At 36.0% G+C, this 27,818-nt stretch overlaps 1 protein-coding gene across 17 annotated transcripts in view; it reads left to right on the top strand.

Moving 5' to 3' along the window:
- Window positions 1-27,818, top strand: part of LOC100720927 (constitutive coactivator of PPAR-gamma-like protein 2) — a 478,018-nt gene that overhangs the window by 277,886 nt on the left and 172,314 nt on the right. For 16 of the 17 annotated variants that reach the window (XR_010046553.1, XR_010046554.1, XR_010046557.1 and 13 more), the window contains 3 exons: window positions 7,750-7,996; window positions 9,438-9,520; window positions 16,418-16,546. Coding sequence is in view for 12 of the 17 variants with exons in the window: in XM_063245942.1 (XP_063102012.1) it covers window positions 7,750-7,996; window positions 9,438-9,520; window positions 16,418-16,546 (459 nt within the window). In the remaining 5 variants the exon portion in view is untranslated. Of the gene's footprint in view, window positions 1-7,749; window positions 7,997-9,437; window positions 9,521-16,417; window positions 16,547-21,133; window positions 21,177-27,818 lie in introns of all 17 variants that reach the window. The other variant, XM_063245949.1, reaches the window with a different exon arrangement.

Raw genomic sequence — 27,818 nt, 5'->3', positions numbered from 1 at the left:
GGTTAAAACTAATCTTTCTAACCTTGTATGCAGCCACTAAATTACCCTTTCTGGAAGTGATAAGTATTGTCAGTTTGTTGTACTGTATATTCTTTCAGATATACTCTGAATATAAAAGCAAATACAAGGCTGTGGGTGTAATTCAGTGGTAGAACACGTATTACTATGTGGAAGGCCATGGGTTCAGACACCATTGTCACAAACACATGCACACGAAGCAAATACACATAGCTACTCATATATATATATACACATTACATATATGGTACATAAATAAAAATATGTACCTTTTAAAATTAAACAGTAGTATTTTGTATATAATATTGTATCCCTTTGTTCATTTTTATTTGTATTTTTTATTCTGGGGGTTGAATCCAGAAATTTGCACATACTAAACAGGCATTTTACCATGGAGCTATATCCACCGCCTCAGTGCCTTGCCTTTTTAAAATATAGCTCAATAATTTTTCTAAATGTATATATCGAGTTTCATTATTTTTTATGATTTTTTTGTGTATTTTATGTATTTTATGATTTCATGTAAACATAATTTAACTAGTTCCTTATTGATATGAAATGAATTAGGTGGTTTTCAGTTATAAATTGTTATAAATGATATGGCAGTGAATATTCTGTGTGCAGTACTTGCAAACCAGTTGCTCACACTACAAGCACTTGCATTGTTGTTACAAGTATTTTACTTATGTAAAAGATACATCCCTGGCAGCACAGTTGCTCAAAGTACATGTATATGTATAAGTTTGAAAGAACTTGCAAGATTATTTTCCCTAGCAGTTCTATCTTTACATTCTGATGTGCAATATTTGTTAGTGGTTCTTTCACCAATAGGTTGTATTCTCATCTTCTATGTGCTATGAACTAACATTTCAGTATTTTATTTCATTTTAAAGAGAATAGAGCCAAAGAAATAAAACAGAATAAAGCCAATTAAAACAAAACAGTGAAAACAATACAGGACTTCTAAACAAGCTAATAGGAAATCAACAGTAACTTACTTAAATGCCTCTTGTTGTCTTCAAAATAGCTGCCCATACCATCAGGCATCATAAAATCAAACGAAACAGAAAATAAAACAAAAATAGAACTAAACAATAAAACAATACATACTTCAAAGCAAAATAATAGAAATTAACAATGACTACACTTTTAGAAGGAAATCCCCCATAGTTGCTACACTGCATGTTGTTATCTTCCAAGTAGATGCTCAGACTAGCAACTTCAGGCCTGCAAATTCAGTTAAACAATGCAGGCATTAAGTTATACAAGCGTTAAGTTTTTGTTTCTTTGCTTTTTACTTCAGTGACTATCATTCTCAGACTATGTTTCTCCAAATCAGCTGGTTGTGTAAGGTGGGGAGAGGTAGCTTGGCGCTTTCTTGTCTCCTGCCCTGTTTACCAGCTGGCTCACAAGAAGGGGTTGGCCCAGCCCACAACTGCCACTGGCTCACAGAGAGGGGTTAGCTTGTTCTTGGTTCTCTGTCTGGGATGTATGACCACCACTGGTTCCTTCAGTATTGTTTTAATTTGCTCTTTTCACCATCAGTGAGTTTGATCACCTTTTCACATGCTTAAGATCTATTTGTGTTTCCTTTCTTGTGACATATTCTCTTGGATTGTTAGTTTTTTTCTTCATTAAGGAAATTGGATCTCTGCTATGAGTTTCAAAACTTCTGAAGTTTGTCATTTGTCTTTGAGTTTACTTAAACTTCATTTTCACAACCAGAAATAAGTTTGAATTGTTCTCTTATTCCTCATTTAATTTATACATTCTTAGTGTGAGGTTTGATTTTTATCTACTTAAAAGAATTAATTTTTACAAACTTTTTTTTAAAGTTCTTTTTTTTTTTTTTTTGTCTTTTTCATTTTTATCGGTACCAGGGATCAAACTCACGACTGCACACTTGCAAGGCAATGCTTATGCCACTGAGCTAAATCCCCAGCCCCTACAAACTTTTTTATTTTATTTTTTATTGTTACTTGAGACAGAGTCTAGCTACGTAGCTCAAGCTGGCCTTGAAATCACTATAGAGCCTGAGCCAGGGAACTCACAGTGATTGTTTTACCGCAGCCTTCCAAATGCTAAGATTATAGGCATGTACCACTACATTCAGCTCAGATTTTCTTTTACACAGTCATGTATTGCTTAGTGAAGTCCATCCTGGTCAACCTAGCAATATAGCAAGACTTTGTTTCAAAAAAACAAAAAAAAAAGGTTTGGTGGTGTAGCATATACCTGTCATCCCAGCATTTGGGAGGCTGAGGCAGGAGGCTCTCTGTGAGCTAAAGGTCAGCCTGGGCTGCAAAATGAGTTCCAGGCGAAACTGAACTGCATAGTGTCTCAAAAAGACAAAAATTAAAAATAGGGCTGGGGGGTATAGCTCAGTGTGAAAGCTTTGGATTCCATTCCCAGTATCACAAAAAACAGACAAAATCAGAAAGTAACAAGTTTTGGGGTTCTGGTAAAGATGGCAGATAGATAACAACAGACTACAGAGGCTCCCTGAGATAGTCAACTTAGATTCCAAAAGTAATCCAGCATGAGAAGTCCTGAACAGAGGGAGCTGGATCCTCCTGACCCAGGAACAAACTAAGCTGAGAGAAACTAGTTAAACATACAGTCCCGATGCTGCCATTAGAACAGCTAAAGGCTTGGTGCTCCCGCTGCAGGGCTTGAACTTGCGCAGCTGAGACATACCAAGCTACCCGAATGTCCGCTGCTTCAACTTACTGGAGACGCACTCACACTGAGCTTGGGGCTCAGCAATCCAAACTGAGAGCTGAGCTGGTGAGGAACCTGCATCAACCTGCGGTGAGTGACAGGAATAAAACCAATCCACAGAAAAAGGGGCTTCAACACACGACATTCATTCTGGGGCCAGGCAGACTGATGAGAACAAGGAACAGCAGTGACTTCAGTCAGCTACTCCCTTCTCAAGCAGGATTGGTGGGTTGTATCTGGCCTGGGTCATGCTCCAAGCAGAGACCCAATAGGTTAGCCCAAACCAAGTCCCTATGCTTGGCAGTGCACCCTAATGCAGTGAAGCCTTCAGCAGGTTGACTGCCCCAGAGGGGAGGCCCCAGCATAAGCTGCCCCTGTTTGTACCTCCATAGTACACTGCAGTGGGCAGCAGCATGCTTCATACGAACTGTAACCAACCAAGAAAGAAACTGGGGCCTCCTGTATACACCTGTATGGAAAGAAAAAAAATGAGAAGCGGAAGCAACAAGAAAGGGTTCCCATCCCCCAACCCTGAGAACATTGATCCAGGAAAGGTAAATGCAAAGGAGATTGAGGACGCCAAACATGCAATATCAGACGTGGCACCAGTGGACATAAAGAGATATCTTTGGGACCACATAGATGAGTTCAAAAGTGAAATATTTAACCAAGTAAAGCAAGATATAAATAGAATAATAAAAGAAATGCTAAGCACCTCTCAAGAAGACACAGATGGAAGAATGGAGGAACAAAAAAGGGGAGAACATTTGATGGAGAATATATAGAAAACATAGAATACATGAAAACAGAGTCAGAGATTACCAGGAAATTAAAAACTCCATTGAAAGCTGGCAAAACTGCTTGAAAGAAATTAAGGATAGATTATCCAGATTGGAGGACAGGTTTGCAATGTGGAATCATGAAAGGAAAAATTTTCTTAAAAATAAGGAAACAAGCAATAACAATACAAAGGCTAGAAGATGACAAGAGAATATATAACTTATGAATTAAGAAGCAGGGGTACAAACAAAGGCTATTCACAGAAATAATTAAGGAAAACTTCCCAAACATAGGAAAAGGAAATGATAGTCAGATGTATGGAGGCATACAGAATTCCAACCACCTACAACCAAAACAGAACTACCCCCAGACATACAACAATCCAGATCCCAGAAATCCAATATAAGAACAGAATATTAAAAGCTTTCAAGAAATAGATTACTAACAAGGGAAAGCCCATCAGAATTACAGCAGACTTCTCGTCACAAAACATCAAATCAAGAAGAGCATGGAGGGAAGTATTCCAAGCCCTGCAAGAAAATAACCTCCAGCCCATATTAATATACCCTGAAAAATTGTCTCTAGAAATTAATGGAGAAACAAGATGCTTCCAAGATAAAGAGGAACTGGGGGAATTCACAACCACCAATCCAACTCTACAGAGAATACTTCAGGACATTCTAAAGAGAGAGAAAACTACCAGGATTTCAGGAACAGTGGCAGAGAGGCCTCAATAAATGGAGCAGAAAGTGAAATGAAGAAGACAAACAGACAACTAATGATGGAAAAAGAACACAACAGAAATGAAGCAGAGAAGATTGGATATAATTTCTAATATAGATGGCCTACATACACTAACTTTAGGCAAAAAAGAGAGAATCACAGGCAGAGTGGATCAAGAGGTAGGGTCCACCAAGATGTTCCTAATAGGAAATATAATTAACCTGAAGAAGGGTATATGGACCGAAAATCAAACATGAGAAAATAGTACTCTATGTGATAGGAAACCAGAGAGTAATAGGGGCAGCTGGACAAGTATTTATAGATAGGTTGGAAAGACAGGCTTTAATAGGTAAACAAATACAACTAGAGATCAAGTCCAGGAGTGAGAAGGTTCAGAACCACTTAGTTAAATAGCAGTCCCCCCCCCCCCGAATATAAAACTGAGGGTGTTGGGGAGACCCAAAAATGCACAGTACACCCTGGGGGAGTGAAAGGGAAGGAATAGTCTTTAAAAAGACAGCAGAAGATATTGCTAATAGTGTTATCAGGAATTAAAACCCACACCAGTCTGTTTAGATAGAACTTATTCCATCCCAGTATGTATGCAAGGACTAGATCTGAGGGCACTTACCGCTATCCCAAAAATATCGGGATATAGCACAATAATCATCTTTAATTTCCTATTAACTTAATCTGGATCCCTGTATAACTTATACTGTTATATCGTGACTGATCTTAGTTAAATCTGATTTGTTTGATTGTTGTTTGTTATTGACAGGTTTTATTTAAACCTGTTAAGGTTGATAGTATCAAGTCTGAGAGTATAGACAACTATACTGAAAATGACAAGGATTCACTATGATAGCCATTCTGGTTTGATTATTACCTGTGTTTGTAGTTCTACACTATCTATAAAGTTGTATTTCTATTAATACTGTTATATACTGATATATTCAATTATACTGTATCTGATGATATAGCCAATTCTATTGATGATAACAAGAAACAACACAGTAACCATGATAGAACTCCTTATACAGATGTTTTATATGTCTTTTTAGTTTTATGTGTCTATAGGAATATGTTTTTTTCTGTCCCGCTTTGTTCTGTTTCTCTCTCTACTATAGAAAGGATAGAAATACATGTTAAGACTCATGCTTGTGTAAAACCTATAAACAGTTTACGAGAACTGATCTTATGACACATGATGAAATGAACAATTACTTTGAAGGAAAAAAAGACACTACAGCATTCAGTGCTGATTCCAGAGTGTCATGATGTGAAATTCAGCAATACAATAATTCTTTGTTCAGAGTGATTTTAGTTTGCTTTGGTTTGTTTAATCTCAACATAAATGAAGATATGGATAAATGCATGTATGTTTAAGAGTATAGGATTGATAACCATACTACTAAGTTTTTATTAGATAGTTGAACAGAACTATTTGCAGTCTCGCTGTTTGAATTCCCATTTATATGTTCCACTGTTGTATCTTGAACAACTATTTGTAATAGGACAATATGTAAACATCAACAAATGATTTTTTTATTGTTTATTTTTTTCTTTGAAAGTATGTATTATATCTACCCGTTTTCTGTATTGTTTTGTCTTTTTTTAAATAAAATTTTTTAAAAAAGAAAGTAAGTTTTGTTCCATGATACTACTTGGGTATATCTAGAGCATATTATACCATATGAAATAAGCCAGTCAAAAAGAATAAACACAATATGATTCCACTTTATGAGCTATATGAAGTAGTTGAATTCATAGAAACAAAATAAAATGGTGAATATTTTGTGATTTTAAAAATACATAAAAACAGGGGCTAGGGATTTAGCTCAGTGGCATAAGTGCGTGCCTGGCAAGCACAAGGTCGTGAGTTCAATCCCTGGTACTAAAAAAAAAATACATAAAAAGGAGGGGCAAGATTCAGCACTCTGGGGTTTTTTTGTTGTTGTTGTTTTTTTTTTTTTTTTTTTTTTTTTGAGACAGAGTGTTGCTATATAGTTCAAGCTGGCATTGAACTTACTGTATAGCCCAGGCTGACCACAAACTTTTGGCAATTACTCCTGCCAAAGTCTCCTGAGAACTGGAATTATCGGCATGCATCACCATGCCTACCCAGTATTCTGGTTTTGAAGAAACTCACATCAGATTTCATGAAAGAAGTAAAAACCGCAAAACAAAAGTGGACATTTGAGTGAACACATGCACAGGAAATGGTTCCAAATTCAATAGTTAGGATCACATCAAAATTAAAAAGCTTTTGTACATCAGAGGAAACCACTAACACAGTGAAGAGATAACTTACAGAAAGAAAATATTTTTACCTGTCAATCTTCAGGCAAAGGACTAACACCTAGAAAGTATAAAGAACTAAAAAAAATAAAATTACGCCCCTAAAGATTTAAAGACCCAGTCTAAAAGTGAGCATCTAAAATAGACAGTCCCAGATAAAGAAGTACAAACAGCAGATAAAATACATTTTTAAAATGCTCAACATCACTGGTGAGTCAAGAAATACAAATTAAAACAACACTGAGATTCCATCTCACTCCAGAAAGAATATCATTAAGAAATCAATAAGAAATGCTGATGAGGCTGTGGGGAGAAAGGAACTCTTCTGCACTCTTGGTGAGAGTGTAAACCGGTGCAATCTCTGTGGAGATCAGTATAGAGATTTTTCAGAAAACTACAACGTTTCATTTAGGCTAGCTATTTCCCCTTGTATCTTCCTGAAAGTGGTAAATGCACCATACCACACTGATACATGCATATTCATGTTTATTGCAGCACAATTCATAATTGCTAAATCTTAAAAACAGCCCATTATGTCAATTAATTGATGAATGGATATAAAAAATGTGATATTTCTATACAGTGGAGTATTACTATGCCATAAAGAAGAATAAACTTGAGTCATTTGCAGGAAAATGCATGCCCTTCAAGGCCATAATTTGAAGTGAAATAAATTGGACACACAAGTTTGAAATGTTACATTGTTTCTCTTGTGTGAGAAGCTGACAGTAAATAAGGAGCCAAGAGGATGTATACTGGAAAGTAGGAGGAACTTGTTCAAATAGGAATGGGAACAAGGGAGGAAAAAGGGTAAACAAGGAAAGGAGATAAGAATAGAAAGGAAAATGAAAAACAATGCTTCTTTAAATGGGGGGGGGAGCACCTGCCTTGCAAATGTGTGGTTGTGAGTTTGATCCCTGGTACCAAAAATAAATAAATAAGGAGAGGAATGGGAGAAAAGAATGAAGATATATTATGTACAGGTACAAATTATTTATGATGAATGTGATCAATATGTATGACAAATATATACTAATAAAAACACAAAGTTAAAAAATACTGTCTACATTTACAGGAATAATTGAGTTCCAGGGGGTGGTAACTTTTATATATTTTTGTTTATAAGAATCCTATTGGCAACATATAATCTTAAATTTAACTAAAAGCAGATCCATTTCTGTGGCATCACATGATGTTTTTCTCTCCTAGGTCTTCCAGAGCCTTGAAGATCACCATTTGGAAGTGGTGGCTTTTTTCAGGGAAAATGGCTTCCATGGCCTTCTTGCCCATGACTCAGAGTATGCTCTCTACAATATTCCCTCTTACTATAGTTCCCATGCTCTAAAGTTAAGCTGGAATGGGAAGAACCTCACAACTAACCAATTCCTGATGCAGGAGGTGGCCAAACAACTGGGCCTGAAGCGCATGAATTTTCCCATATTTGCTGCACTGTTAGGTAAGTGCTTTAAAGGAGGGAAGCCAGTGATTATTAGTTTCATCTTCCATTGTTAAGGGATGAATACTAGAGTAATTTAGCCTGTCATTGTCTTTTTGAAGTCCTCATGTCCAAAGCAGCTATAGAAAACTCAGTAGGGGTTTGGGCTTCTTAGTAGACTAGTCTAAAATCAGCATGTTTGTTTTATGGATTGCTGCAGGACATTAGAGAACATTATTTTGACGCTTGTAAAACTTTTTTTATTGGCATTTTTGTTTTTTTAAAGAAAGGGTCTCACTGTAGTTCACGCTGGTCTTGAATTCTCTTTGTAACCTAGACTGGCTTCAAACTTGGGATGATCCTCCTGCCTCACCTCCCAAGTGCTGTGGTGACATGCATATGACACCATCCTTGACTATAAAACTTTCTTTTATTACTTTTCATAACTGTTGTATGCAGATTATATCTTGGGCCAAATGTTTCAGTGGTCCTAGAACACCTTGGTTCTCTACTCTAATCATTCACATTTCTTCCCCAGTATCTAAATTTAGATCAGAAACACAAATTGATTATCTTCTTTGTTTTCATTGTTAGTATTATGAATATTTTCAACATGCAGTAAAATTGAAAGAATTTTGCTGTGAAAAACCCTTTATTCACCACCTATATTCTGCCATTAATATTTTACTATACTTTCTTTGTCAAATATCTATTTATATATCCATTTATGTTTTTAAAATCTATTTTAAAGTAAATATAGATGATTCATTATATTGTGAATTTGTTTTTCAAGTACTTTGTTTTTCAGAATGTTAACATCAGTGTTAACATCTGTCTCAGATGTGATCGCTGCTCTATAAATTCCGAAAGACAAGAATTTGGTAATGTAATAGAATAACACAAGTTTTGGAATTAGGTCTTACATAAATCACGGAAGTCAAATTTTGCCAATTTCAGTTTACTCATCTATGAAATAGGAATAATAGTACAATAGTGCCTCATGGTACTTTTGATGAAGTTAAATGAAATGAGATATATAAAATGTACAGTACTTACTAGAGAGCCAGTAATTTGTTGGTTTTCATTATAAAAGGCAGCAGGATTAGATGATAAGTTAATAAATAGTATGGGCTTTGGAATTAGACAGTCCTACCTTTTTAACCTGGGGGTGGGCCTATCTTGGTTCAAGTCACCAAACTTGTCTGAACTTCAGTTTTCTTATGTGTACTGTAGAGATAATACTGTCATGCATGATCATTAAAAAGATGGTGCATGTAATGCATATGATATATGGTTGGAACCAGCACATAGCTTCCGTAATTATTACATTAATTCTGTAATTACATTAAGAATATACATCTCTGTGAACTATTTGGTCATTTTTTCTATCAGGACTCTTTTTATGGCCTGATGTTTCTAAAAAATATTTGCACAGTCAATAAATGACAAATATACTTTGTAGGTAACCACATTCTTCCAGATGAGGATCTGGCTGCTTTTCACTGGAGCCTTTTAGGACCAGAACATCCTCTTGCATCACTTAAGGTAATGTGCACCTACTTCCTTCCTGTACAAATTAGGGGATGTCAGCTTCTGACTGGAGCTTGATGGAATAATTATCTTTCATTAGATTCAAAATACTTTGTACACCTAAAAATTTAGGGGTAGTGGGGCATGGTGGCGCACACCTGTAATTCCAGTGCTCTGGAGGCTGAGGCCGCATGAGTTTGAGGCTAGCTTGGGTTACATAATGAGTTTAAAACCAACCTGAATTATAGAGTGAGACCCTGTCTCAAAAAGAAAAACAAAAATTAGTTGAAATAATACCTTTAATATAGCAAGAACTGATCACATCTCTGAAGCAAAATACTAATGCCTCAATAATGAAATAATGATCAAAGGACAGAATCAGTAAATTCACAAAAAGGAAATATAGCTACCAATAATATGAGTAAATGTTTACCTCAGCAGTGATAATGCATATAAATAAAATGAGTAGTGTGATTTTTTTTATTAACAGTTTAGTAAATATTGATACATTAGTCTACTGCCGTCAAGTCTGTGGCAAGACCAATACCCTCTTACACCTCTGGTGGTAGTGTAAGTTGGAGAATATATTTCATTCCCTCTTTCACTTTTCTAGATGACTATTTCATACCTTCCCGTCTTTCTAGCTTCTCATTTTCTCGCCCACAGTCCACGACCTTACTTCCTGTTCAGATAGAAGTAGTACATAGAGAACTTCCATCTGCTCCCAGACCTGGCTACTATAATATCTCATTTTCCTCAAAAAAGTTGTCTGTACTATCACACTTAATAAAATCAAATAAAGCACAACAGGATAGAACAAGTCAAAACAGAAGAACAAAATCATGGTAGGACTTAACATCAGATGATAGTAAATCAGCAATGGCTACCATAATGTCTTGTTTTCTTCAAAATAGCTGTTCATACCATCACACATAATAAAATCAAGCAAAACAGAATAAAACCAATCAAACAAATTAATGAAAGCCTTATAAGAACTTCAAAGCAATATAATAGGAAACCATGATTACCATAATATATCCCATTATATTCAAAATAGCTACCCCTACAATATGACAGCATAAAATCTAACAAAACAAGAGAACAAAGCCAAATGTAACAAAATTATGTAAGCAATACAAGAATTCAAGACAAGAGAATAAGAAATTAGCAGTAGTTTCTACTTTTCCCTCCCAGGTGTTTCCTCCCCTTGGCTCTTACATTAACTATTTTGCTGTTTGATCCCATCAACTCCTTCTGTTTCTTATGCTAGGGTTCACATGTATGAGTTCCAACTGTTTCATCCATGAACATGATCTACAGTTGATCCGCAGCTTTGAGACTATTCTACTTTATAGCTGGGCAGCTACTCACTGCATGAAAATACTCTATCTTTTTTATCCATTCTGTGGTCAATGGGCAAGTTATTCCTGCTTTTTTTTTGGTCTCCTGTCACATGGAACAATTATTTTCTCTCCTTTGATTTTCAGTCTATGAATTTCCTTTCCAGTTAAATGTGTTTCTTGTATACAGTATATCGATGGATCTTGTTTCTTGATCCACTCTTCCTGCTTCTTTTTTTTTTTTTTTGCTGACCTGAGCAATCTAAATTAATGGTTACAACCAGCATACATTGCTTTGTCTCTGCCCTGCTATCCTCCTGTTGTTGACCCTACACTTTTCTCCTTCATTCAATTACCTGTCTTGTTTTGCATTTCTCCTCGCTGCTGTTCCTAGAACGATAGTCATCTTTATCTCTCTCTATAGTATCCTTTAGCACTTTCTGTAGGGTTGGTTTGGTAGTCATGAATTCCTTCAATTCTTTATCATGTAAGCATCTTATTTTTCCATCAGTTTTGGTAGTTTTTCAGGGTAGATCAATCTGGGTTGGAAGTTGTTTTCTCTTAGGGTTTGAAACACTTCACTCCAAATTCTTCTTGACTTGATTGTTTGTGTTGATGTGTGCTCTGTGTCTGATTGGTTTTCCTTTATAAGTTAATCTGTCTCTTTTCTCTAACAGCTTTTAATATTCTGTTTTTGTGCTGAGTTTCTGGGATCTTTGGTTATGGCTAGTTGGAGTTGCATATGCCTCACTTATTTGCATGCCAGATCCATTTCCCATGTTTGCGGAGTTTCCTTCTGTTACTTCTGTGAATATCCTTTTAATTTCATTTGTGTTGACTACTGCTTTTTCACTGATACCTAGCACTCTTAAATTATGCTTTTCTGTGTCATCTTGCAGCCATTGAGTTCTTGTTTCTTGATTCTATTGTATTTTTAAGAGATCTTTCATGATGGCTTGCTGTAATCCTATCTTCAAGGTTTGAAAGTCTATCTTCAGTCTCTTTCAAGTGGTTTTGCCCTTTTGATTGAATTTTTAATTTCCTGCGTCTCTCTTTGAATCTGTTTCATGCATTGTAATGCCTTTCTAGATTCATTCAAGGTTACCATCATTTTCCTGTGCTCCTCTTTTTCTCTACGTCTTCTTTACACCTGCTGAATGATTCTTTTAGTATGTTTGTGATTTCTTCTTTTACCTGAGACATTATTTCTTATTTGACTGCTTTTACAATCTCATGAAGTTGTTTCCTTACTTCAGTTGCTATCCTCTCAGAGATTTCAGCTGTGTGAATTCTATTTTTTTCCATGACTGTATCTCCCAGACTTATTCTGTGTGGGCTAGAGGTCTGAGTTTGCCTTTTGCTCCTGGTCTTGACATTTTCCTGGGTTCCTCCCAACAATCTGGTTGTGGGACTCCAGGCACTTCCACGTTGGCTACCTCTAGGCAATGTAGGTCAGGCCTTCCTCTAATACCAGATTTACGGGGAGGTGGCAGGGCTTATGCAGATCTGTGCAGCTACCCTGGAGTTTCACTGATGATCAGGGGTGCATGGAGGTGGGGATGCTTCTCTCAGCTTGTGTGTCTAAATTGGGATTCCCATGATGGTGGCAGATACATAGAGGTTTGTTTGTCTGATTCTGCTAGTGGGCCATGGCTGCCCGAGAGAACTAAGGCCCTCCAATGGTGGCCAACAGATGCACAGGGCTTACCTGGCTGTGTGTCCCTGCTCCTGCTGGCCACCTGCAGGAAGAAGCCTTCAGTGGCAGATCCTGAAGTTAAAGGTGGATCTGCTGGTTTTTTCTGCCTACACTGGCCACCTGCAGAACATGACCTGTTGGTGGCAGTACACAGCAGGCAAAGTTGGATCTGTGTGTCTCTCTTGACCCATGCTGGCTGCGCAGAAGAAAGGGCCTTCTGGTGGCAGTGCCCGGCAGGCAGAGGCGGATCTTCTGGCTCTCTCTGCTCACTCTGGGTGTAGAGGAAAGTGTCTTTATTGATTCATTTCTTATAATTTTTACAGTACTGGGGAATACACTCATGGTCTTCTTACTTAGCTATATCCTCAGATTTTTTTGTTTCAGTTGAAGACAAGGTCTTGCTTAGTTGCTAAATTGCCCTGCTAGAGCTTAAACATGTAATCTTCTTGCCTTAGCCTTCTAAAGTGATAGATTACAGGCGTGTGGCACCATCCTTGGCTTTTTTTTTTTTTTTAGATAGCTTTTATGTAGGCTGCTCTTTAACTTTCTGTGTAGCCCAGGCTATCCTTAAACTCACAATTGTCTTGCCTCAGCCTCCTCAATGCTGGGATTATAGGTATGTGTCATCACATTTGATGTGTGCATCTATTTATAAAATGACCTCTTGACCTCATTCCTCCCCACGCAACCTACTGATCCATTTTTATTATGTGTGTATGTATGTATTTATTTGCAATTCCAAGGACTGAACCCAGGTTGTTGCTCTAGGCAAGAGTTCTACTACTGAGCTATATCCCTGTGCTTCTTATTTTATTTTGATACAGAGTCTTGCTGTCTTCCTTAGGCAGGGCTTGAGTTTGTGGTCCTTTTACTTTAGCATTCTGAAGAATTGCAATTACATCCGTGCACCTTAGCAGAATTTTGTATATATAGAACTTAAGCTGTTTACTGTCCTCTTCCCCAATTCTCTTTACAATCTGATTTATTGAATTTGCCTTTGACAAGTTCAAAAATTACCTCAAGTTAGTAAACCCAGTGTTTAGCTCTCCATTTTCATCTTAATTGAACAGTTAACAGCATTTAACACAGTCATTAATTCTTCACTTGGCTTTAAGGACAGTACCCTCTTCTGGTTTTCCGCCTACCTCATTGACTGCTATCTTTCAGTCTGTGTAACTGCTTTTAACTGTGGAGTGTTTCAGAATTCCATCTTAGGTCCCTTCTCTTCTATCTGCATTTATGATCGGTCCAGTCTAATGTCTTAAAATCATCTGTCCATTGATCACTCCTAAGATTATGCCTGTCACTCTGACCTCTCCTTTGAGCCCCAAATTCTAATACCATATCTGTCTATTAAAGCTCCGCATTTACATATCTAACAGGCCTCTCCAAGTAATGTTTATAGTGGAGACTTCTGATATCTCCTGTGAGCTTACTCCTCCGACAACTATTCTCATTTTCCTTAAATGGCAGCTTCATTCTTCCAGTTTTTAGGCTAAAAACCTTGGCATTATCTTGACTTCCCTGTTTCTCATATACCACATCTCATTTTTCCAGCTAATAACATCAAACTGGATACAACAGCATATTCCTGTAATTATAGCTACTCTGGGGTCTGAGGCAGGAGGATCAAAAGTTCCAGGCCAACCTGAGCAACTAAGTGAAACTCTGTCTCAAAATATAAAATAAAAAGGGATAAGGGTGTACCTTCATTGTAGAGCACATACCTAGCAAGTGCAAGACCCTGTGTTCAATTACCAGAACCAGAAAACAAAATAAAACAAAACAAAAAACCTTACCATGGGTTGGGGATTTGGCTCAGCAGCATAAGCACCTACCTTGCAAGCTCTCAGTCCTGAGTTCAATCCCCGGTACCAAAAACAAAAACAAAAACAAAACAAAACAAAACAAAACCTTATCACTTCTCTCTTTAAAAATATATCTATCTCTCACCATTTTTGTTACTGCTACACTGAGTCACCATTATTTCTTGCCATGTTTCTAATCATTGGTCTTCTGCTTATTGTCCCCCAGACCCCCAACTAATCTCAATATAACCGCACACTGAACCTTTAAAATAAAAAGATTCAGAACATGTCACTTCTCTGAAACCTTCCAGTGACTCTTCATGTAATGCTTATAATGTTTATTACCATGGTCTAGAAACCTCTTTCCTGTTTTTAACATCAAATTTCTTTTCTCTTATTTTTCTCCTCACTATTGGAACCTTTCTACTTACTATTCCCTCTGTTTGAAATGCTTTTTCCTCTCACATGACCATTTTTTTACTCCTAGAATTTTTTTCAAATGCTATTTTCTCAGTAACACTTTTTCTGATTATTGCATTTATAATTATATGTACACCCATACACACCTGTACACATATATGTGCTTGCATTTCCTAACCCTTTCTATGGTTGCATTTTCTTAATAGGACTTAATTCATCTAGCACATGACATTTTGTCTATTTGTGTATGTTTTATGGTACTGGGGATGGAATACAGGGCCTTCACACTTAGCTACATCCCTAGCCCATTTTTTATTTTGAGGATTTCTCTTAGTTGCTCAGGCTGGCATGGAACTTTCAATTCTCTTGCCTCAGCCTCCCAGCATGCTGAGATTATAGGTGTGCACCACCATACCAGCTCCAGTTGCTTTTGTTTCACTTCCTTAACCTGTTCCCAATACATCTACACTAAAATTTAAGGGCAAGCATGTTTTTTTCTTTCTTGTTCACTGCTTTGTCCCTGGTACTAGCTAGGACAATGCCTTTCACATACTGTGCATGCAGGAAATGCTGTACAACATTTTGGCAAAACAGTTTTTATCAAAACATTTTAGGAAGTTTGTACCCTTTGGCTCAGTAATTGCAATTTGAAGAAATTTAAAATCAAACAATTAGAAATTGGGCAATAAATCATACCTACACTTCATCACAGTATCAAAGTTTCAAAAAAAATTTTATGCATCTCAAAAGTAGGGAAAATAATATAGTAGTATCATAACTATATCTTCAAGTTATCAAAGTTTTGTTATACTTGCTGGGATTTGTTGTTGCTAATGTAGTTTGGAGCAAATGCAGAACCTCAAGTTATTATATTCCCATATTCTTTAGTGTACATCTATAAAATGTTCAATTTTCTTACATAAGCATACTGCATCACTCCTAACAAAATTAATGCTAATGTCTTGGTGACTTAATAGCCACTCCATTTTCAGGTTTTCTTGTCTCAAAAAGACCTTTTGTGGTTAATTCAAATCAACATCCAAAGATTCGTTCACACATTTTAATGTTAATTTTTTTTAGACAGGCTTTCCCTATGTAGTACAGGCTGGCTTTGGACTCACTTATGTAACCTAGGCTAGCCTTGAACTCACAGCATTCCTTTTGCTTCAGTCTCCCAAATGCTGGTAGTAAAGGCATCACACTTGGCCATACAATATTACTTCTAATAGCCAAAATTTAGAATCAGCCAAAATGTCTCTTCAGCTGTGCATAATCCCATCACTCAAGAAGCTGAGACAAAAGGAGTTTGAGGCCAACCTGTGCTACATAATGAGTCCAAGGCTAGCCTGAACTGCATAGTGAGACCCCATCTCAAACAAAACATCTCTTTAAATAGAACTGATTAATTATGACAGTGTAATACTATAATAGTTATCTCTGTAGGAGTATTACAGATATGTTTTTATACCTTTATACTTTTTCAGTCTTTTCCAAGTATTTTGTACTGAAAGTTAATTGGGAAAGTATTTTTAAAAAAATATTTTTCAGTGAATTCACTGAAATTGCATTCCATATTTCATCCCTACCTCACTCTTTCTTAGTAATTCATCTTTAATATCAGTGTCACTTAATTTTTTCCCTTTTGTAGGTGCGAGCACATCAGCTTGTTCTTCCACCTTGTGATGTGGTGATCAAGGCTGTTTCTGAATATGTTAGTTCCATCAAAGACACTTCAAACCTCGATGTTGTTGGGAAGGATGTTTTCAAACAGTCACAGGTGAGCTAGCCTTCTTCCTAAGAGTCATCAGTTTGCTTAACTTCTGCAGTAGCACTATCAAGCCTCCTATTTTCTGTGTCACCTAACTTCTCTTCTTCTAGCTTGATTTCCTTTTAAAAATATTAGTTGATCTGGATCAAAAGCCTTTTTTTCTTGCTTATTTTTTACTGATAAAGTAATAATAGCCCATTCTGGAAAACTTAGAAAATAAAGAACAAAAGTAACTTAAAATCTTGTTATCCAGAAATAACTTGGTATAATTAACACTCTGGCATATAGTCTTTTCTTTGTTTCTTTGATTTTTTTTTTTTTTTTTTTTTTTTTTTTTTTGGCACTGGGGATCAAACCCAGGACCTTGCATGTGTTAGGCAAGAGTTCTGCCACTGATCCTTCTCCATTTTTCTTTTGAGACAGTCTTATTAAATTGTCCACATTGGCGTCAAATTTTCAATCTTCCTGCCTCACCCTCCCCAGTAGCTGAGTACTGGGATTATGCACAGCTTCTCAGGTGTGTGGCATCACAAATAAAGGAGTCTCTTGCTTTTTAAAGGGATGAGTCCGCATAAAATAAGAATCAAAATTTCACTGATAATAGTGGGAGAAATGACTGAACTTCAGTTTTAATTTATAAAATGAAATTAAAAGTTATGAAAATAAACTCATTTTCTTTTTAACAATTTGATGATATGTGAAGCTCTTGAGTTTTCCACTTCTGTTTTTTAAATTAACATTCAAACTGACATTTGTGCATATATGTACAGTTCTCTGAATTTTTACCTAGATTTATATAATGATCATCACATTCAGGTTATAACAGTTATACTATTCAACATGTCTCTCATACTATACTTTTGTAATAATTTCCAAGCTCAACCCTATTCCCATTAAGCACTACTTCTCTTGACATTACAGTTATGTCTTCTAGAGAATATTATATGAATGGAATCATATGGTATGTAATCCTTCAAGAATGACTTCTTTCTTTTTTTCTCCAAATCCTTTTTTTTTTCAAGGAGAAGAAGAAAAAGGAAAAAAAAAACCTTAAAAAAATTTCAGAACACATCAACCAAGGGGCAACAATAGTATATACATTGCACATTGGAGAATGACTTCTTTAATTTGACATGATGCCTTTAAGAGTTTTCTCAATCATTCATTGTTACATATATTAATGATTCACTCCTTTTGGGTGCTGAGTAATATTCACTGTGTGGTTATATTAGTCAGCTTTCCCATCAGTGGAACATATTACCTGACACCCACAATTTTTAAATAGAGGAGGCTTATTTTTTCTTTTTCTTCCTTTTTTTTCATTTTTGGCTTGGGTTTTTCGAGACAAAATTTTGCTTTGTAGTACAGGCAGGTTCTTAATTCACTATGTAGTCCAAGCTGGTCTTAAACTCATAGAGATCTTCCTCCTGAGCCTCCCTAGTGCTTGTATTAAAGGCATGTACTGCCACAGCTGGCAATGTTGAGAGATTTAATGTGTCTCATGATTTCAGAGGATTCAGTCCATGATTGACTGGCTCCAATGCAGAAACACGGTAGAGAGAAGGTATTGTAGAACAAAGGTGCTTAGTTCGTGAGGGCTAAGAAGCAGAACAGTGCAAGAGAGAATGGGGCCAGGGACAAAAGATAAAGTTCCAAAGTCATACTTTCATTACTTACCCAGACTTATACAGAAATGTGCTTTAATAATCCCATGGATGTATCCCAGCCCAACGAAGTTGACATTAATTAAGATAAACCATCATAGCTTATCTACCACATGTTGTTTATCTATTCACCCATTAAAGGATATTTAACTTAAAGGATATTTAAGTTAATTATAATTTTTGGTTGCTTTAAATAGAGTGCAATAACAACTTGGGCACATGTTTTTATGTGAGCATAAATTTTCATTTCCCTAGTTTAGATATCTGTGAATGGGATTACTGGGTCATATGTTAAGTATATTTCTTAATTTATAAGTCCTTGGTAAACTATTTTCCAGAATAGCTGTTTCTTTTTATTACGAGCACTTGGTCGGTATTTTTAAAATTTATTTTTTATTTTTATTTTGTGGTATTGGAGATCAAAACTAGGATCATGCATGTTATATACAAGTACTATACATCGAGCAACACCCTTAGCTCTCATCATGATTTTAATTTGCATTTCATGAATGACTAATGATGACAGTTTTTTATGCTTAATCCTGTTTGGTGAATTGTTGGTTCACCAACAGTCTTTTACCCACTTAAAAACCCAATTTGTTTGTCACTTATTGCTGAGCTTAGAGAATTTTTTATATGTTGTGTATCAAATATCAGTTTTGCAAATACTTTCTTCTTTTCTGTAGTTTACCTTTTAATTCTTCCCCTTTTTAGAATGAAATTCTTTTAATCTTTTGTGGATCATGCCTTTGGCCTCATCTCTAAGAAATCTTTGCCTAACTTCAGGCATGTTTATTTTCTCGTTTCATTTTTAAAGTTCAATAGATACACATTTTACACCTAGAACAAATCATTCATTTTTAGTTTATTTCTGTATAAAGTATGAGTAGCTTTTGCTTCTTGTTTTTGATTTTGTGTGTGCATATGCAGCAGCTGTTTCAACACCATGGGAGTACATATATCACTGTTTCATGATGCTTCAAATTCTTTTGGTATGGTACCACAAAAGGGAATAGCTGAGTAAAATGAAACTTCCACTCCTAATTTTTTAAGGAATCTCCACATTGTCCACAGTGGTTGCACCAGTCTACCTTGCCACCCATAGTGAAGAAGGGTTCCTTTTTCAGCATGGCCCTGCCAGCATTTCTTACTGGTTGATTTCTTGATGATAGCCATTCTTTCTGGAGTAAGACAGAATCTCTCTGTTGTTTTAATTTGATCTCTCAAAAGACCAGTGTTATTGAATTTTTTAATGTATTTATGTGCCATTTGTATTTCTTCTGAGAAGTGTCTATTCATTTCAGATGTCCATTTTTGGACTAGATCTTTAAATTTGAGGGGGTCTGATTTTTTAAATATTTATATGTTCTGGATATTAGTCCTTTGAAGAACAACTGGTTGAGATTTTTTTTCCCACTTGTGGATTATCTTTTCACTCTGCTAGTGGTTTCTTTTCCTGTGCAAAAGCTTTTTAATATGATAATATTCCAGTTGTTGATTCTTGAGATACTTTCCATGCAGTCAGGTTTTTGTTCATGAAGTCTTTGCCTATACCTATGTCTTCAAGAGTTCTACCTATTCTCTCTTCCAGCAGATTTAGTTTTTTGGTTTTAATATTTAAATCTTTGATCCAATTTGATTTTAGTTTAGTGCATGGTGATATACATGGGTCTAGTTTCAGTTTTTAGCATGTGGAAAGCCAGTTTTTGCAATGCCATTTATTAACAAGGCTTTCTCCCAGTGAAGGGGTTTGGCCTCTTTATCAAAGATAAGATAGCTGAGTGTGTTTGTTTCTGTTTTCATATCTGTTCCAGTGATCTGATGGTCTGGTTTTCTTTTGTTTTGTTTTCACTAGTACCATGCTTTTTTATCACTGTAGCTCTGTAGTATAATTTCAAGTCAGGGATTATGATGCCCATGGATTTGCCTTTGTTGCCCAGAATTATTTTTGGTATTGTAGGTCTATTCTGGTTCCAAATGAATTTTAGGAATGTTTTCTTTAGTTCTGTGAGATATGCTAATTGTGTTTTAAATTTTGGCAGCATAGCAATTTTTGCTATGTTGATTCTTCTACCCATGAGCAAGAGATATCTTTCCATTTTCACATATCCTCTTCAGTCTGCTGTTTCAGAGTACTGTAGTTTTCAGTATAGAGCTCTTTTATGTCCTTTCTTAGGTTGATTCCTAAAGTGCTTCATTTTTTTTCAATGCTATTGTAAAAGTTGTGTTTTCCTAATTTCTCTCTCAATGCGTTTGTTATTCATGTATAGGAATGCTGTTCATTTTTGAGTGTTGACTTTGTCTCCAGCTATGCTACTGAACTTGTTATTAAATCTGGGTGTTTTTTGGTTCAGATTTTGGAGTCTTCTCTGGAAAGTATCATAATGACAGTGGGCATTCTTGTCTTGTTGATTTTATAGTGAAATCATTCAGGTTTTGACCATTTAGTATGACGTTGGCTGTTGCTTTGTCATAGATGATAGCTTTTATCAGATTAAGATAAAGATCATCTATTCCAATATTTTGTAGGGATATTATTATGAATGAAGGATGGACTTTGTGAAACACTTTTTCTGCATCTCTTGAGATAATCATGTTTTTCTACATGATTCTGTTAATAAGGTATATTGCATTTATTGATTTGTGTGTGTTGAACCATCCTCACATCCCCAGGATGAATACTATTTGGTCATGATGTATCACCTTGATTATTTGGTACATTCTGTTTGCCAGTATCTTACTGAAGATTTTTGCATCTATGTTTATTAGAGAAATTGGCCTCTAATTCTCTGTATTAGTTGGGTCCTTCTTTGGTTTTGGTATCAGAGTAATATTTACTTCCAGAAATGAGTTTGGGAGTATTCCTTCCATTTCAATTTCATTAAAGAGTTTGACAAGTAATGGCATTAGATCTTCTCTAAATTTCTTGTAGAATTCAGCAGTGAATACATCAGGACCTGGGCTTTTCTTTGTTGGTAAGTTTTCAATTACATTTTCAATTTCATTAACTGATATTGGGTTTTTAAATTTTTTTTATCTTCTTGATTCAACTTTGATAGTTCATATGGATCTAGGAATCCATTCATTTTATCTGTGTTTTCTATCTTATTAAAGGTTCTCAAAGTAAATGTTAATGCTTCTGCTATTTGCAGGATCCATGATGATTTCATCTTTTTCATTCCTAATTGTATGAATTTGAATCTTTTCTTTCCCTTTTTTCATAAGGTTGGATAAGGGCTTATCAATTTTATTTAATCTTTAAAAAAAGTCTCTTCAATTTGTTGATAATATTTTCTTAGTCTCAGTTGCATTAATTTGTGTTCCAATGTTTATAATTTTGTTACTTGTACAAGCTTTGGACTGGATTTTTTCTTTTTTAGAAGTTTCAGGGTCAACAATAGGAATTTGAACTCATTCTGTTTTCCTAATATGACAATTCACCGCTATTAATTTTCCTCTTGGGACTGCTTTCATTGCATCTTATATGTTCCAGTATGTTGTAGCAGCATCATTATTTAAATGTAGATACTGTTTAATCTCTTTAATTACATCTGTGACCCATTGGTTGTTCAATATGGTGTTTTTGTTTATATTTATTTGTTTATTGGCACAATTTACAGACACATCATAACCAAATTCTTTATAGGGAATTTGTATCTGTAAATGATATATATTGTTTCCTTTTTTTCCATTCTTATCCCCTTTTTTTCAAACCTCCTTTCCCTCCCCATTCACAGAGCTTGGTTGTTATTTATCTTTTTTTCTCAATTTTTCTTTCCTTTTCTTCCTTTCCCCTCCCCTTCATCAGAAGAGTGTTATTTAATTTCCTTGTGTTTATGGAGTTTTTGTACTTACTGTTGCCATTGATTTCAGGCTTCATTGTACTATGGTCCAGTAACACGCATGGTATAATTGTACTTCTTTTGCATTTACCTGCATATTTTATAGGCTAGTATGTGGTCTGTTTTGGAGAATGTACCATGTAAAGCTGAGAAAAATGTGTATTCTGTTTAGTTGAATGATGTAGATATCTATTAAGTCCATGTGTTCACAGGTTTGGTTTAACTCTGATATTTCTTCGTCAATTTTTTGTCTGGTTGATCTAATTATGAAAATGGAATAGTAAAGTCCCCCATTGTAATTATGTTAGTGCTTATTTGATTTTTTGTGTTTATTAATATTTGTGTTTTTTTAGATGGTTGCCCCTGTATTTGTTATTGCTTCTCATTGTAGTTTTCCCTTAACAAGTATGTAGTGTCCTTCTTTCTCTTTTGATCAGTCTTGTCTCGAAGTTCAGAGTGTCTGCAAATAGAATAGTTACCCCTGCTTTTTTCTGATTTCCTGTTGCATGGAGTAATGGTTTTCATCCTTTGACTTTCTGTCAGCCTTTTTGAGCCACATGTGTTTCTTGCCTGCAGCATATTGTTGGATATTGCTTCTTGATCCTTTCTGCCAGTCTTTTTCCTCTTTTTTTGATGAATTTAAATCATTTACATTGATTATTATAATTAAGATGTCTTGTCTTTGTCCTATAGTTTTCCTGTTGATGGTTCCCTATCTTTCCCCACTGTTTTATTGCTTTTTTTGCCTGGTGACTTCTTTCTTTTGGTACTCTTGGAACTGCGCCTTTCTTTTCTCTTTCTATGGTATCTTTCAGAAATCTTTGTAGAGTTGATTTTGTTACCATGAATTTCTTCAGCTGTTCTTTGCATGAAAGTATTTTATTTCTCCATTAATTCAGAAAGATAATTGTGCAGAATACATCAATCTGTGTTGCAAGTTGTTTTCTTTCAGCATTTGAAATACTTTACACCAAACTCTTTTTGAGTTAAGGGTTTTGCTGAGAAGTCTGCTGTGATTCTGATGGGCTTGCCATTATAGGTGATTTCTTTCTTTTCTCTAACAGCCTTTAATACTCTGTTCTTGTGCTGAGTTTCTGGAATCTTGATTATTATATGCCATTGTGAGATTTGTTTTGTCCATGACTAATTGGAGTACTGTATGGCTCAGTTAGCTGTGTGACAAATTCTTTTTCCAAGCTCAGGAAGTTTTCTGCTATTACTTCTCTGAACAGGTTTTTTATATCTTATGTACTGACTCCTGCATTTTCATTGACTACAGTCAGTCTTACGTTGTTCTACTTTGTATCATCTTATAGTTGTTGGATTGTTTTCACATGGTCCCTTGCTGTTTTTAAGAGATCTTTGTTTTTGTGATCTCTAAGCATTATTTTGTCTTCTAGATCTCATATTCTATATTCATTTTCTTTCATACAGTTTTGCAAACTTTCAGTGGAATTTTTAATTTCCTATGTATCTATTTGAATCTGTTTCATGGATTCCATTTATATCCTATGTTAGGCATTCATGGTTTCCATTATTTTTTATGTGTGCCTACTTTAGGTTTGCTGAGGAAGTCCTTCATTATGGTCTTCATCTCTGTTTTTACTTTTTAGATAATTTCTGTTCTGATATCCTTTATAGCCTCACGCGTGTGTGTGTGTGTGTGTGTGTGTGTGTGTGTGTGTATTATGTCTTCTATTGTCATTCCAGTTAATTTAGGTAGATGACCTAATTTCCTCTTTCTTTTTATCCTCTGCATGTTTCCCACGTGGGCTGGACTTCTGTGATTGTATTTTGCTTCTGTGTTTTGTCATTGTCTATTTTTAAATTTTAATGTGTTTTCTGTCTTGTTTGTATTTTTTTCATGTTAGATAGCTATATCACTGGTGTCAAACTTTCCTTAGGAAATGTGTATTTCTTTGTCATGTCTTCTAGGTGTGACTGGCTGTGTCTGTCCCAGGGCCTTATCTTTCTTCTTTATTAGAGATGACTTATTTCTATGTGACTCAGCACCCAGTCCTTTGTTACTGGAGTATGGGGTTGACTGTAATCCTGGATTATCACAGTGTTTTCATATAAGTGTGAACATCTGATTACAACATGTATGGCATCTTGACTAAAGTAGTACAGTTAGCAATAACAATATCATCAAATATAGTCTAGAAACATATAATCTATGATAATTACCAATTAGTACTGCTAATCATAGCAGGATATGTAGTTATATAACAACCTCCAACATAGAGCAGTAATTTATATGTGGTGGGTTTTGCTTGTTAGGGTGATTTTACCCTATGTGAAAGGGAAATTTAAGAGGAGTTGGGGACAAAACAGAGTGATAACTGAAGATATATATAGCAGAAGCAAGGCTGAAGACTAAGGCTGATCACTATCAGGGACCTGGCTAAGATCCCCAACTGCATGTATAAGGCAAAAGAATGAAATAAGAAACAGAAACAAATTTAGTAATGCATGAATGGGGGCTGGGAGGTCATTGGTTCAAGATGGACAGAGACAAAAGTACTGCAAGCTGACCACTATTTATTTGGTGTAGACAGTGCTAGCAGAGGCTAGTAAAAAAATTCAGTCAGTAGAAGACTTAGAGGTGGGTGACTCAGGTGGGTAATGGATAATCTTGAGATGACTCACAAAGGTAGAGATGATCTTATGTTAAGCAGGTACTTGCCTTGGAGTGTTTTTTAATCTTAGCAGTTTTAGTTTAGTCTTAGTGGGTGGGAGAAGATGGCCCATCCCTCAAAAGTTAATGAGAAATCTCAAAGGGGTTATATTGATAATCCCAAGCCTCTGTTTATCATTTAGGGAAGTATGTAAAATTAGCCATTGTTGATTAGTGGTCCCCAACAGATAATCCAAACTTTGGGGAGCTGAAAAAGAGGAGAAGAAGAAGAGAATGAAGGAGAAAGCAAAAGAATTTTGAAGCAAAATAGAAAGACTAGCCACAGTGTTCATTCACCTGTAAATGTTAGAGAATATGGAAAGACTGTTGAGGAGAGAGAGAGGCAGAACATGGAAAACAAACCATCCTGTACAACCCCAAAAAATTAAAAAAAAAATTTAAAAATCAAAATGGAAAAAATAATATGAAAAAAATTCCTCTGTTGCCCCAGTTCAGTGTTAGTTCCCTAGTCAGAGCCGGAATCTGTATTGAATAATTCTGCCAAATCTGCAGTAGGATTACTGCTGAGTCTGGGACTGATCTTGGCCACACTTCTGACTCCTGTTACATGGGTTGGTCATAGTACAAAGGGTATGCCCTTATTTGCAAACACCCAAGGTAACTTGCCTGCTTGCATTAGTCGTCACAATGCGGGGTTTGGAGAGTGCCCTTTTCCTTTCACCAGTCATGGCCTCCTGTCTGCTTGCCCTGCCAGTCACAGAGCAAGGGGTGCTTCTAGTCCTTTGTAGCTGGGCTAAGACTGACTTTTGATATTCACCAAGATGAGAGTCTACATTCCAGCTCCTGTTTCTCAGCCAAGTTCCTTCCAGTCTACTGTCCAAATGCTGGTTGTCTTCTATGACTTGAGGACCCTTCTGTCATTCCACTTGCGGATGTTGGCACTGCAGTGACACTGGGATTTTTGAGCCCCAGGCATTTTTAGATAAAATGGCGGTCCCACCTACCAGCTGTTACTCTATGCAACTGTGTGGGGCATTGCCACTCTGGTTCACTCACCAACTGATGACTGTGGGGTGGGTCATTCGAGAAAGTGTTGCGTGTTCTCATTGTTGCTTCTGACTACGTAAGACTCTCCTAGTCCAGGTCAGGTCTCAGTCTTCTGGTGAGGAGCAGAGTTGCTTTAGCTGATTCTCTACCCACCAGGTCAGCTACCCGTCTAGTTCAGTTACAAGGTATGATCTCTGGTCTGCAGTGATGAGCTCTTTCTTCTGTGGCATTAAATCCTGTTTTTTTTTTTTCTTCTCTGTCAGTTCCCCTATGAATGTCATGTGGTTTGAAGTCTGTCTGATTTCTCTCCAAGCTGTTGTTTTTAGACTCTCAGCACTTAGTTCTAGAGAAGCTGCGTGACTACCATTCAGCATTCCACCAATTTTAAAAACTCCACTGTATACACTTGATACTTTTTTTCTTTGCAGTAATGGGAGTCAACTAAAGGCCTTTACACCAAGCTATATCTCTCACCCATTTTTAATTTTTAAAGTTAATTAACTTTTTATTGGTACAGTATATTAAACCCAGGGCTATCACATTGAGTTGTATCTCCCTCTGCTTTTTCTTTTTTATCTTGAGCCAGGATCTTGCTATTTTACCCAAGCTGAAATTGAATTTTCAACCCTCCTGGCTAGCCTCCCCAAGTGTTGAAATAACAGATGTGTCCCACAACACTCGGATAATGTTTTATTTTGAAACAAGTTCTCCTTAAATTGCTAAGTTGCCATGGGAGCCCGCAAACTTATGATCCTCCTGCCTCAACCATAGTTTAACTAGTTTTACATATTTCGTGGTCTACATAAAGATATATTCCTTTGCAATCCTTCCTTCCTTCCTTTGTAGTGGGCATTGAACCCAGGGCCTTTGTACTGGACTAAATCCCTAACACTATTTTCATTTTATATTTTGAGACAGGGTTGCTCTAAATTATCTGGGCTAGGCTCAAACTTGTTATCCTTTTGTCTCAGCCTCAGCATTGGGATCACAGATGTGCACCACCATAAAATACTCAGTATAGTTTGTCAAAAAGACTAGCTCTTTACTGAATCACCTTTGCACTTTGGTTAGAAGTAAGTTGGTATGGAATAAAAAATACCCTTTTCTAGCTACTCTTCTTACAGGATTAATATTGAGAATATATAAAGAACTCAGAAAAGTTTAACCCAGGGTAAGCAAATAGCCAAATCACTAAATAGGCAAATGAATTGAACCAACATTTCTCAAAAGAAGTACAAATGGCCAATAAGTATATGAAAGCATGTTCATCTTTAGTTATCAGAAAATGCAAATCAAAATTACATTGAGAGTCTATCTCATCCCAGTCAGAATGGTCATCATGAAGAATACAAAAAAGTAGATACTGGCCAGGATGAGGTACCCTTCCACAATGTTGCTGGGAATGTAATTTAGTAAAGCCATTATGAAAATTAGTATGATGTTTTCTCCAAAAAAATCCCCCTAAACATACACTTACCATTTGGTTCAACCAAATCATTCCTTAGTATATTCACAAAATGAATTGTTTGGCTTGGATTTCTTTGAGTTTATTCTGTTTAGAGTTTGCTGAGCTTCTTGAATCTCTTCTCTTTCACTAAATCTGGGGAAATTTATAGCTATTTTGTGTTCAAATAGATTCATTGCTCATAGTGTTTCTTTTTTCCTTCTCTAACCATAGAGAAACCATTTTAGACATTTTGGTATGGTCCCATATATTTCTGAGGATCTGGTTTTGTTTTTTTTAATGACTTTCTCTGTTTTTCACACTGGATAATTTATTTTGCTTTATCAACTTCATTAATACTTTTATCTTTTCCTCTGTGATTTCTATTCTGCTATACTGTCTCTCTAGTGAGTGATTTTTAAAGTATTAGTTATTATATATTTTTTTGAAGTTTTAAGATTTCCATCAAACCTTTTTTATATAGCTTTTCCCCCTTTGGTGGACTTTCTATTTGTTTCAAACATATTTCCCTATAATTTTTTTCAGCGATAGATATTGAACCTAGGAAATATTGGGCTACCCTTCTAGCCCCTTTCTTTCTTTCCTCCCTTCTTCCCTCCTTTCCTTCTTCTCTCTCCTCAGTACT

The sequence above is a fragment of the Cavia porcellus genome, unplaced genomic scaffold, assembly GCF_034190915.1.
Source record: "Cavia porcellus strain 051 isolate PalLab524CR breed Dunkin Hartley unplaced genomic scaffold, mCavPor4.1 scaffold_3, whole genome shotgun sequence".
NCBI classification, from domain to species: domain Eukaryota; kingdom Metazoa; phylum Chordata; class Mammalia; order Rodentia; family Caviidae; genus Cavia; species Cavia porcellus.
This window is presented reverse-complemented; position numbering and strand designations above follow the sequence as displayed.